This window comes from Microchirus variegatus, assembly GCF_963457635.1.
Source record: "Microchirus variegatus genome assembly, chromosome: 11".
Taxonomy (NCBI): domain Eukaryota; kingdom Metazoa; phylum Chordata; class Actinopteri; order Pleuronectiformes; family Soleidae; genus Microchirus; species Microchirus variegatus.
Genome location: NC_139812.1, coordinates 17,264,423 through 17,277,509, shown reverse-complemented (window position 1 = coordinate 17,277,509; position 13,087 = coordinate 17,264,423). Strand labels below are relative to the sequence as shown.

At 39.8% G+C, this 13,087-nt stretch overlaps 1 protein-coding gene across 13 annotated transcripts in view; it reads left to right on the top strand.

Annotated features, from left to right (window-relative positions):
- Positions 1 to 13,087, top strand: part of LOC310934104 (neurexin-1a-like) — a gene marked incomplete at both ends in the record, with an annotated part of 227,211 nt that overhangs the window by 181,167 nt on the left and 32,957 nt on the right. For 9 of the 13 annotated variants that reach the window (XM_083897747.1, XM_083897749.1, XM_083897748.1 and 6 more), the window contains 3 exons: positions 3,184 to 3,355; positions 9,795 to 9,884; positions 11,259 to 11,578. In XM_083897747.1, coding sequence (XP_083753873.1) covers positions 3,184 to 3,355; positions 9,795 to 9,884; positions 11,259 to 11,578 — 582 coding nt within the window. The remainder of the gene's footprint in view (positions 1 to 3,183; positions 3,356 to 9,794; positions 9,885 to 11,258; positions 11,579 to 13,087) is intronic. The other 4 variants (XM_083897741.1, XM_083897740.1, XM_083897738.1 and 1 more) reach the window with 1 other exon arrangement.

Below are 13,087 nucleotides of genomic sequence, written 5' to 3'. Positions count from 1 at the left end.
GGAGGCCCGACACCATCTCAAACACCATTTCTCACTTCCTTCCCTTTTTTTTTTTTCCTTCCTCTCTCTCCCTCCGTTGTATTTACGTGGGCTGCAGAAATAATCCTGCTTCGGGAAACGTGTGGATCATTTCAAATAGATGTGGCTGTGTTTCTGCTTGGTTTGACCCTCGAGCAGATCATCAGCAACATACGCTATATTCTCCCCATAAAAAAACATATACACAAAAAAGCATGATTTATTCATTGATGAATTCATTATTTAACAGAACAAATGTAATTCCAGCAAGTTATAGAAAAGCTGTAGGGAGCTGTTTTCGAAGCGTTAAGCACATCCAGGTTTATGGTTTTTTTTCAGCCTACTTTTTTTCTGTGACATAATTGGAAGGGGAAAAAAAACTAATGTTCATTCAGGTTCAGCGGCGCTACTAAAAATTAAAAAAAGAGAGACGGTCTGCAGAGGCTGTTTTGTGGCTGTATATCCAGTAAAACGGGCATCTCTGTGGTTGTATAATGAGCGCAGATGGGGAGTTTTAACGAGAAACTGACACCCTGAGCGTTGCCGCAGCTACTCCACCCTCCAGCTGCAGGGATGAAGAGCATAAAAAGAGGGAGATTAGAGGAGAATGGTGGATCAACTTCATCAGTTAATTAAACTCTTTTGCAGCTTGATGAGCAATTAATCAAGGCAGCGTGCAGAGTGTCAGGAAAGGGCTGAGATCGCCGGGTGTGGTATGCGTACTCCGTACAGTATATGCTCCCTGAGGGGCAGCCCCGTTGGGAACAGCATTTACCAAGTGAGCAGCCCTAAAATTGTATAGGGTGTAATAGGCTGCGTTTATGTAAGCAGCTATCAATCACTCTGTGACATACGTGTAAGCCCGAACCCCTGTTTGTGCCAGGATTAGCAGCTGCTAACTGACTACGTGTCCAAGGAGATTGAATTTCAGGGAATTGTGAAATGTAGTGGATTTTTTTTTTTTTTATTTAGGGCAAGTTACAGCCTTTTTATTCTCAGGCGGAGAGAGTCAACCTTAATCACATTAATATGGGAGACACACGCGAGCGCAAGTCAAAAACTTAAGTTTGTATTTCACAGCCTCGAGATTTAGGTCTTATCGTAACATCTGACATCAGACTCCCCAAAATCCGATGGTTTGGTTTTCATCCTTTGTGTGTTCCCCCTCTTTCATCTTCCCCTTCATTGCTCTCAAGAAGTAAGCTTTTTTCATGCTATGGAAAATTCGACTTGGCAGTTTGTGACTAAATGCAGTAAATTTATTAACGAGACCATGGGGAACATTAAAAGTCAATTGAAGGAGGCTATTAAAAGCAGGATTTTAATTGGGTTGGTCCCTCCACTAAACCTTTTTTCTGTCTCTCTCTCTTTTTTCTGAGAGCATTGATACTAAAAAGTTGTCAGTGGATGTTTCCAGTGTGCGGTAGTCCTTGAAAAAAAGTTTCCTATACATTTCATTTTGAATGTTTTCAAGCATGTATGGGGTCAGATGTTGGCAGATACTCATGATATCCATTTTCTTTGCTGAAAATATCACTGGCTCCAAGGAAGGTTTCACTACGACACAAGCATCTACCGATCATCTTCACCCATTCAGATATGAAAACCGCAATCTGTAACCGTCTCTTGTCTGACATCATTGATGCCTTCGAGCAGTCAGTAAATTGTGTTAGCACTGTATCTTTAATGCATCAGTTTATATAATCTGTTGAAATCACATTACGGGGCATACAGTTGTCCTAGTTTTGGTAACATGGTGTGACACATTATAAATGGTTTTAATTGCACTTTAGCTTCTGGCTCTCGAAGCTCAACTCATTCTGCACTTGAAGGGAACCACGCTCTACATGTACTGTGTGAGTGTGTGTGTGTGTGGTGGTGGTGGTGTGTGTGTGTGTGTGTGTGTAGGGGGCTTGTAGAAGAGTCAGCTCACGCATATGGGAGAATTACAGAGAGAGAGAAAGAGAGATGGAGTTGCAGCATACTATTGGCTGTGCTGACTGGATAATAACATGCAGTGCTGCACTGCCACAGTAGGTTGAGCCTCCAACCAGATGCTCCTGACACTGCAGCTCATAAGCAGAGACCGAGAGAGCGCGCGCGAGAGAGAGAGAGAGACTGACTGCACTAATTTCCCGCACTTATTTTAGCCGGATTAGGCAGTAGGATTCAGGGGCTTCGATCATGTACCGTAAAGAGGAGCTTATTAGAGGCGATACCATCGCATGTGTATCTAAGACGATGGAAGCTGAGCTTCTTTTGAGGGCATTCATTTCCATGTTTCCATGTTTATGCTTTAATATAATGACAACGCTGTGTGCCGGGCGTTTATTGTTTAATTGCAGGGTAACGCAAATTGCTCGGATTCAATGAGCCTCATCCCAGCGAGCTTTGAGCTTTCAAAATGAATACATGGGTGTGCTGAATAGAAGGCATTGCAGATTAGGTGTTTGTGTGTCGTATGGTTAAACCTAAACACACGGGATCTTACAGGACAACGCGTGTTTACTCTAAAATATTTTTCAGGGCGTTTCAGCGGCAATAACTTGTTCACGAGCGACACATAACAGTCATTATATCCAACCCATTAGGCCCTGCAGTTTAAAGGACCATGCAATCATTTTTTTTCCCCGACTTAAATTGCATTAAAAAGCTGAAACTGTTATCTGAAAAGTGTTATTTACGAACAGCAAAACAGGTTGCAATATCTTTCCCTCTGGACCTAAGTGTCTGATGGGACATATGTTCAAAATGGGCTCCAGGACAAAAAGAACTGGCCATATGGTTTATTCCATTAACTTTGTGGTCCACTATAAAAAAAACGTGTAGTCTAGCTAATGTTGAGTAAAAGCTGTCTACAAACTGAGTTAATGACCAAAGTTTGAGTGATTTGATGCGATACACTGATTTTCATATCGCCATCAAGTCTCACGATGGAACAAAGTCATGTTGTTATTTTAAATCCAAAGCTGCCACCTCGTTTGATATGACACAAACGGTGTTGTGTTTTTTATTCATTGTACTTTACTTTGTTTGTTTTGCCTTCTGTTAAGATGCACAGTGACGATCGTACTTAAGTAGCAAAGGCAACTGTTCTGTTTCAATGACTCTTTTCCCCAACAGTCACTTAACACATTCCCTTTTGTTGTGTTCTTGTCTTTCCAGGAAAAAGGAAACATTGCTGTTGTATTTAATGTCGGAACAGATGACATTAATATTGAGGAGACGTCAAAGTTTGTAAATGATGGAAAGTACCATATAGTGAAGTTTACGAGGAGTGGGGGTAATGCCACTCTGCAGGTGGATGACCTGCCAGTCATTGAGCGCTACCCCACAGGTGAGTCACCCACTCTGCCTTTAATTACATCTGCTGTTTCTTAAGGGTGATAAAAATGTACAAGAGATTATCAAGCCAACTATTACAGCCCTGGCTGTCAGAGGATGTTTTATGTTGACTTGGCATGAGCTTTAATTGCTTTTTATGTTCCTGTTTCCAGCAGCTGTTTAGAGCAATACCAGTGTTGTTGAGTTTTTCCTCATCTCCGTTGTTTATCACTTTGCATTAATCAATACCGTTAAACAACCCCAAGTATATGTAAATAGGCCTCACTTAAGAAACCATATAGTCTAAAGATAAACAAGCCACCCTGTCTAGATCTGTGTCAGTTTCCCCGCATTTAAGTGTAGATTCTCTTTGCATCGAGCTATTTATATAAACGTGTACACGGTCGAACTACAGGAATACCTGTTGATTATGTTGTTTACGCTGTATGAAATACCGTTTGGTTACTATGATGTTTACTCACTATTACTTTAACTAATTGTCAGTACCACTTGTGTGATGTTACTACTAATAGTTTAATTTGTGTTGCACTTTCCCACAAATTACTGCCACTAAGTCTGTTTTACAGTCACTTGCTCTGTGCACCATCGATTTTCACTGGTTAAAATTTGAAGTCGTCAAATTCTGGATATGGAATAGAACTCACCAACACTGATATGTTTCTGTAGAACGTCAATATGTTAGAAGTGACAGAAATCCCAAAGCTTGTGTTTTTGATGCTTTGACCGAAGCTATGGAGGATTAAAGAAGTTGGAATATATGGATGTTTTAGAAAAACAAATCACAAATTCAACTAGCCTGCCCCCCCCCCCCTTCTGTGTAATGTCTGGTGACCTTTTTTAGCTATGACCAGTGCATTCATCCAAATGAAAGAGGATTTTATGACTGGGACTTATTCCCCATTTCTCGCCTCAGGTGGAAAGGGGGACGCTAATGGCTTTTGACATGATGTGGACATGGCAGAATGCACAGCCGGGTTAAATGCTCGGATGATAGTATCTCAATCTTTAAAGAACAAACAGACCCAGTCCCCAAATCACATGATGCACACAGATGTGCTGCTCATAAAGTGGATTTAGTAGGTGAAACACGTATTCTAACCATTTGCTGCATCATTTAATACGCAGCAATGTGGACTGCACCGTGAATTTAATGACTATTCAGATATTGTAAGATATCAAAACGTAAATATTTTTATGAAATTTAGACGGGCCATGACCAAGAGGGAAAGGAATTTGACTTATAACCGGAGGATTACCGGTGTAAACGGTGTCGTGTAAAAAGGATTTAGAGGTCAAATTCCCTATCACTCATTTGTGCATGTGCAGAAAATAACACATTCTAATTCTAGGAAAAAAAACAAAGGATAAGTCACCCGATGTAAATGCTGAGATATAACTGCCTCAGGGGGAAAGTGAAAAACCTCCTCCCCACTCATCATGCGTCAGTGACAACGCCAAGTCCACCTTATTAGGCTCATTGCAGACTAATTACATCTAATCTCAATCAGTGTACAGTTCCTCCCCTCTCCCCCAGCACACAAAGCCATAATTCTCTCAGCTCGCCTGTAGTTTGATTAGTATCCATGTATGCCTCGAACACACCGATAATGGCAGCCTTCAGCCACTCTTAGGCCACTCACAGATCAACAGTGATAATAACAAGAGTAGACGGCAAAGATAAAAAAAAAGATGGCTCGAGAGTGAGAAAGACAGAGAGGGGTGAGATTATATGGGAAGGGGGCAATCACTCTCGTAGCAAAGAAATAATTGCCTCACCGGGGCCTTATATCGCCGTCCTTGTAATCCCATTAAAAAGTCTCGTACTACATACTTATGGCCCATTAAAGTCTTAAGCACAATTATTAGAATCAAAAAATACAAAACACACACACACACACACACACACACACTCACGGACAGATATAGGCTTCTATTTGCTGCAGTTTGGTCTTCCCTTTATGCTCATTCATTTTCATTGTGTGCCACACACAAAGGGCTGGGCAGCAGCACAAAAAAAAAAAAAAAAAAATCAGCCTCTTCTCCAGAGTCTTGGCCATGGAAGTAATACCATCACAATGGCGCAGCCAGGCCCGCAGGGTACTGTGTTGTATCCTATCAGAGCACCCAATGAACACACCACACACAAAGATAATGTAGAGGTCCCTGGCCTTATTCTTTTACTGTTATCAGAGCGTGATGCACTTACAGAGCTCTCTGTCTCTCACTCACTCTCCCTTACCCTCTTTTTCTGTCCCCTTTACCTATATCTGTCCGACCTTGCCCTCTCCGTTAATCTCGCTCTCTCACTCCCACCTTGTGGAGCCTGATGTCTGGGATGTAAGAGTGGGAGGTTTAGCTTTAGCCACAGAAGCCTCGTCCCGCCTCGTCTGGTTCCCCCCGCTGTTTTGTCCATGAGCCTATTTAGCCTATTGTGCAAAAACAATGGTGCCAGCATGAAAACGAAGCAGAATAATGAAACTAATGGTGAGATTTTTTTGTTGGTTCCCCCCCCTTTTTAACTCACCCAGCTCCATTTACAGAGGGAGCATTTGCATATTTGTTCATTAATGTGGGAGTGTCCTGGGGGCTTGTAATGAGATAAAGCCTCCACCTTATCTGAACACTTTATTAACACACACACACAAAAAAAACAAGTGAGTGAGGGGGAAAAGCGGGGTTGACTGGGATGGCTCAGCTGAATCAGTGCTGTCTGGCAGATGAGATAAGCCAAACGGTCCCAAACCAAATCACCACTCGGCAGCAGTCGCGGGCTACATTCGCAGGCAGGATGAATGGGCTCCGCTGCAGCATCAAAGCCCAGGGAATAGCATTGTTTAACACTCCTGCGTCCCACAGAGGGGATCAATACATGATCAGACCTTTGGTAAAAGCACAGACCGAGTGTACCGCAGATAAACATCACACGTCTTTGAAAATTGAGGATTTTCTTGCAAAAACACACAGAGGACTTTGACAGTTGCATGCTGTTTGTAAGGATAGGGCGTGTGATGAGGACACAATTTAGAATTTGTATTTTTTATTTATAGGATACGGCATTTTTTGGCACCGGTGTCCTTTTGCACAGCAGCCATTTTGACACGTTTTAACAGGCACAGCATTGGCGACTCTGTTCAGTTCATGTGAGTCAGGAGAGTGTGACAGTGAAGCAGCACGCACCCCGGAGCAAAGGCAGCAAAATGGAACTCAGCCGTCATTAATTAGTTTATTTACACCTGTGATTTTGTCTTACTGTGCCTTGTCAAAACGGCCGCTGTGCAAAGAGTCCAATTACTCTAATTAACGAATATATTAGGGAAAAAATGCCTAGATGAGGACTTCTTCATCACGCTCGTGTGTCCTCGTTGTCCTCCGTAACGGCTTTAGGCTAAATGTTCTTCGGGGCCCAGTTTAATGTTGACCTCTCCACAGATGAGGTGTCACTGTAGCCGGAAACACAAGAGCGGTGACATAACTAACACCCCGTGACTGACAAATGGAGGTGACAGAAATTAACTAAGAGTCCATGAACGCTCTGACAACAGCAATCAATGGATGATTCATTAATCTAACACGTTCGCACTGTAAGGGCATGTGAATGTGTGTGTTGTTTGTGGCGTCGTGCACAGTGCTAAGGCAGATTTAGTGGATGCAAAACTCTGGTTTGCATCCACTTCCCTGAAAGTAGCTTATAGCGTTCTGTCTTATAGCATGAATAAAATATTAAGATGAGATTCGGTGACATTAATATTTCACTGTTGTCATTGTCATCAAATCAAATGCAAGGACAAACACGAATGAATAACACCTATGTATAACAAGGTCGGAGTGGCTTATTTATCTCTGCCGTGGAGTTCTCATCGAAGAAAAAATGCTATGAAAAACAAACAAACAAACAAACAAAAAAAATCAGAATCACTGTTGTTTATTTCATACCAGTCACACCTACTGTACCTTCATGCTGCCTAAAATAACTAACCTGAGCACAGATTCTCATCCTCAGCACTGAGTATATAGTGTCCAAACTAGTATCCAGCTTGTTTGGGAAACCATTAGACATAATTAAATTAAACTAAATAAGTCTTGGGACTCTTAAGCTTGGTCAGTCGGAGCGAGAAAAACATGTTGTTTTTTGACTTTTCTCAGGACTGTGTTGGCAATTTAAAAAGTAGAGAGTGTATGTTATATATATATATATTTTTATGATTTTAACCCTTTAACACCCTTTGACATGTTGCATTTTGTGTTACCGAAATTAGGCAACGGATCTGTTCATTTGCAGTGTTTTTCTAAACAAACCTTTTTGTTTTTCTTAATTTAAAATTATTAATCAGGGTGTCCGCGGGGTCTTAAAATGTCTTAAAAAGTCTTAAATCCAATAATTTGAGTTTAAGGCCTTAAAATATCTTAAATTCTCCTAAAATGTCATAAAAGGTCTTAAATACAATTTTGAAAAATCTTAAAAATCTATTAACGTTACTTTTATTTAAAGCGTAAACTTCAGTCTCGCTTTGAAATGGTTCTATTTTTGAGGATGCGATAACATAACTACAACATGGAACTAAAGTAGGCCACCTGTGCTGCCGGGGGAGAATTTATCGAGCACCACTAGCTAGTGTGCTAGTGCGCGCGCCGTGGTGTGTTAAAGCTTAGCATAGCAGCGGAGAAAACTTAACGAAAGCCCACAGCGAAGCCGAATTGTAAGTTCAACGATTTGTGGCTCCAATTTTCCTTCATGTCTTTTGTACTTTTTTGCCAGTATGAATTTGAAATGGGTCTTAAATTGTATTCATTGTGGTCTTAAAAAAAGTCTTAAAAAGTCTTAAATTTGACCTGATTAATGCACTATTTTAACATGCAGTGAATTGTAAATAACTGCCAGATATTCAAAGTTATTCTAGTTACAGAACATTTTCTGGCCTTTTTTATGGTTAAAAAAAAAAAAGGTAATCAGGACATTTTGAGGCTTCGGTGTCATAGGGTTACTTATGTTTTAAATAGTAGTGTGCAGTAGGGCGGGTGAAAGCACGGAAAGTCTGTCTCTCGCTAAGCATTGTTTGAGATGTGTGGCTCCCTAAATAACATTTGGAGACTTCAATCACACAGTATACATGGTGTTGCTTTGTTGTAAGGCAGAGTGTATCTTCCAGCGTCAATGATCCACTAAATCTCTTTCACAAGCCTTTGTGCTCCAACCTGGCACAATCAACTACAGTCAAATTCCATGAGCTATACAGACAGGCTTTGGACCATTCTCTGTGTATCTGATCCTCCGCAGTAATTCAAGCTTATGCCATTAAAAAAATTCCTTTTTATGCGTCTTCCTTCCTCTAAGACCTTTCATCAGACCAACTGTGCATTTGTTACAAAGTTACCGTTCCTTTCTTTCATGTTTGTGCGATCCTTTTCCCTTGGAGGCAATTCTCGAGCAAATCGTTGTTAGATACCTGATCTTTTATCTGCCAGAACTGAATTAATATAGTTGATGGGACAAACATTGTCAATCTGCCGGAAGAATGGAGCAGACTGAATTCAATCTCGGCAGACAATACCGAAAAGGAAAGCACTCAGAGACAGTGCCACTTTGCTGACAGTCCTCCGTTCTGCAGAGGTTATTGGCCTTGACAAAAGGGCGATGCAGAGTTTCCCCTCATTAATGGCAAAGTGCCCCCTCAGTCTTGGAGCGTGGAGTTTTTCTGAAGCAGCTCTTTCTCTCGTCCGATGCTTATTTGGGCTATTCTCTAAATACGTTTCGAGAAACTACTCATCCATTTACTTCCGTGTAATGAATGTGCAATGTTTGCACAAAACTCGTCACTTCTTTATGACTCGTAGCTTTGGTCAAAGACGTGTTGTTAAAGAGTTTTCAGTGACCGTTCCTCCTCTGAAACCGTCTTCTGACGACGTACTGACTGTGTACTGTTAACTGTCATAACTGTGTAATCAGCTCACTGTCAATTAGGCTGTTTATAAATGGGGTGGGCATTTGTAATATGTTAACGTTAATGTGTTCTATCCTTTAAACCATAAAAGGTTGATTCAACAATAAATGCAGTGATGTTCTTTTTGGTAAATGTATATATAACTAGTTTAAAAAGCCAGTTAAAAAGAGAGTAAAGATAAATGTGGTGGTAATATTTGGGTAAAGACTCTGTAATGGTAATGTATTAAGTTGTGATTTGGGTTGGTTTATAATGTAGTTCTTTTAACTTAGATGTAACATTTGCGTGCCAGTTTTGGCTATTTTCAATTAATATAGGCCTAATTTGTTTGCTAAAATAACAAATAAAATGTTTGTTTAAATAATGTTTTACAGTAAACGTTTTTAAATATTAAAAACCTTGTGCAGTTGTATAACTCCAGCATTAAGTATGAACATTTAACCTTTGACCTTACAGATTGTAACCACTGAAATGTCTCTTTAAACTTTAAAGGCAACAATGATAACGAACGCCTGGCGATTGCTAGACAGCGAATCCCATACCGACTCGGTCGAGTAGTTGACGAATGGCTACTCGACAAAGGTAAAATCACTGATTAAAATTTCAAATAAAATAATCTGATCATAACCAAGGTGTAGCACTACTTTTGTAAATAGTAAACCTAAAAAAGAAAAAGAAAAAAAAAAACAATAAATGTTCAGTAAAATTTTAAAAAACAAAATCATTTGAAGAGTTAAATTTAATTTGTAGTGTTTCATACTTTTCATAATTATAATGTATGTATTTTATAGATATCAGCTGTTTTAATACGTGTTCATTGTCAACTTATGGTTAAAGGGACTGTAAATATGAATTTAAATCCACGTACTCAAGTAATGTAAACATTGTTAAAATGTCTATAAATTACTGTAGCGTTTTTGCTGTAAACGTCTAAAGGATACATTTAAAAGTTCCAGTCCAGTCTGCTATTAGTAAGTGTTATTTGATGCACTTTTGAAACACATACAGTGTATACACTGTACAGTTCATTTGATCTGTTCTGATTTAAACTGCGAGCAATGATAAATAGCATGTAATCTGAATTGGCATCAGAATTTTAAGTCCCTTTAACAGACTTTGTAAATATGTATAGGGCAATAGGCACTGTAATATAAAACAAAATGAGTGCATGCTTTGTTTTTTTGAATAATTAAATAACTAATTCATTTTTTTTTTTCACTTAAAATGTGAAATGAGCCCTATCATTTCTGTTTTCTTTTCTTTCTTTCTTTTATTTGTTTGTGTTTGTGACTTGATTTGTTGTTTATGTTCTTGTTTTTCATGTGTCCATATCCATTCAGAGATTTCCTTTGACTGCTTTTGCTAAAATGACAGATACGTTGTATTCCACTGGTTCCTGCTAGGCCGTGCACTAAAGATATCCTGTTTTTCATACTTGCTATGGTCTAGAATTTGTAAATCATGACAAGTACACAGTAAAAACACACAAAAACATAATGAATTATAGGCTGATACTTACTCTTATTTCCCAGGCTATTTCTGGTAAACAAATTGTCCATTTGTATCACTTTCTAGATTACGCTACAGTATCTTCTTCAAGTGAAGTAAAACCTTCTGCAGTCCTACAACATTACTATTGCTGATTAATCTTTCTTCCTTGTTATTTTAGATTAGACCGCCATTTAGCAAAGCTGCATTGATTTTATTAACCTACTGCTTTTAGTTTGTTTTTTTTTCCTTTCGTTTTTTTTTTTAACCACAGACATTTCATCATTATAACTGCAATAAATTACCAGGGTTTCCTTTCATGACCCGTAATTTATTGGTCTCATTAGCCACTGGGCAAATAATCTGCCTTTCTGTCTTTTTCTTTTTCTTTTTTTTTTCCTGTTCATTGAAAGTGGCTGAGTCCACGGTTCAACATTCTTGTATATATGTAACATTGTTTTCCCACAGGGCGGCAGCTTACGATCTTCAACAGCCAAACCACTATACAGATCGGGGGCTGGGAGCGAGACCGGAGTCGATCGTTTCAAGGCCAGCTTTCGGGCCTCTACTATAACGGCTTGAAGGTGTTCAACATGGCCGCGGAGGGGGATCCTAACATAAAGATCCAAGGCAGCGTGCGCCTTGTGGGGGATTCGCCCTCCTCTATTACGCCGCAGTCGAGCACCACGGCCAATCGCTCAGAGACGTCCACGTCCATCATGGAGATCACCACCACCACGGCATCCAGCAGGCGAGTCAAACAGACGACACCACGAGAGCCTCAGCAGGTAAGATTATATTTAATGATTTGTCTGAAGGGAAATGTCATTTGAAGTTGTTAGAAACCTCAGCAGGAAATTAAACACATCCGCCATTAACATAACACATTAAATCATAGGTTCCAGTGCACAGTGTGCCTTACATTATTGCCCCGTTCTTCTCCTCGAGTATTTTAGCCTAAAAACTGAAGAAAAATAAATCCATCGCTCCACCTATGGGATCAGCACCACATCTGAGCATTTTTCTGTGTGCAGTCACACGTGAGACCTTGGTGTGTATGTGTGTGTGTGCGTGTGTGTTCGTTCATTCGTGTGTGTGCGTGTGTTCCAGAGTGATAACCATCGTAGAGGTCCTCCATCATCTTTATCTGCCCGGCATGAGCGGTGCAGCATCAGCAGGAGCATATTACTTCTCAAACATCACAACATGTGACTAAACAATGCCATACAAATTGTGCACCCCATCAAACGAAATGGTGATGTGACCGTTCTCCGCCCAGAACGGAAGACATTTGCCGTTAAACCCCTTAAATAAACTTTAAAATAAAAAAAAACGGGATCACTTTTAATCAGAGATTACAATTTCCTGGAATTTCAAACAAATCAGTGACTTTACTGACTTGCGCCACAGCTGTCAACAAACGTGCTGACACAACTCCTTTGGGTCAAATTGTTTCTGTGTTGGTTTTTTAAAACACCAAATATAATAGTCTAGTGGTGGCACATAAATAAGAAAAAAACAGGTGTCCTCGCTGATACCCGAGATACTTGATTCATTTATATGGAGCCATTGTTCCTCAGTAAAAGCAGTTGGGATCTAACTATTTTACATGATCTAAAATATGTGTCACAGATTCACATTATTCTCTCCTGCAGTCTGTTGCAGGGAAAATGCACAGCTTAAATTAAGCATAGACTGAAATTACCGTTTAATCAGGCCTTAATCGGCTTTTACAAAAACTGTTTAAACTCATTGAATTAGTTTTTACTTAAATGAACGACGTAAAGGAAGATTATAGCATCTCCAAGAGGGAGCAAGTTTAAATTCATTTTATAAAAACATATACACAGTCAAATAACTTGACTTTAATTCCTATTTGGCATATCGTGTAACATCACATGGAACCCTCAAATAGGGTTCTCCTATGAGGACAAGCCGAAGAACCTTATATGGTTCTACTTAGCACTTTCATTTTTAAGAGTGTAGATTGAAAAAAGGTCTGTAAGACCTGTCAGTGGTGAAGAGTGTCCTTGATATTTGTACAAAATAACAACCCTGTTGTTGCCACAGTGGCTACCGTTGTATTTTGAGCTGATCAGTGAGCCTACAGATAAGGGGCCCGCCTTTTTCACAAGATATTCCAAACAGTTCATTGGTTACTAAAGAGTTGTGACCAATCATGCCAGACTGGTCTTATGAGGACAAAGAGCTACAACTAAAGGTCTCACAGAAAAAAGGAAAAAAAAAATTACTGGTCAACTTACATCTCATAATATGAAATGACAAACTCCTGTATG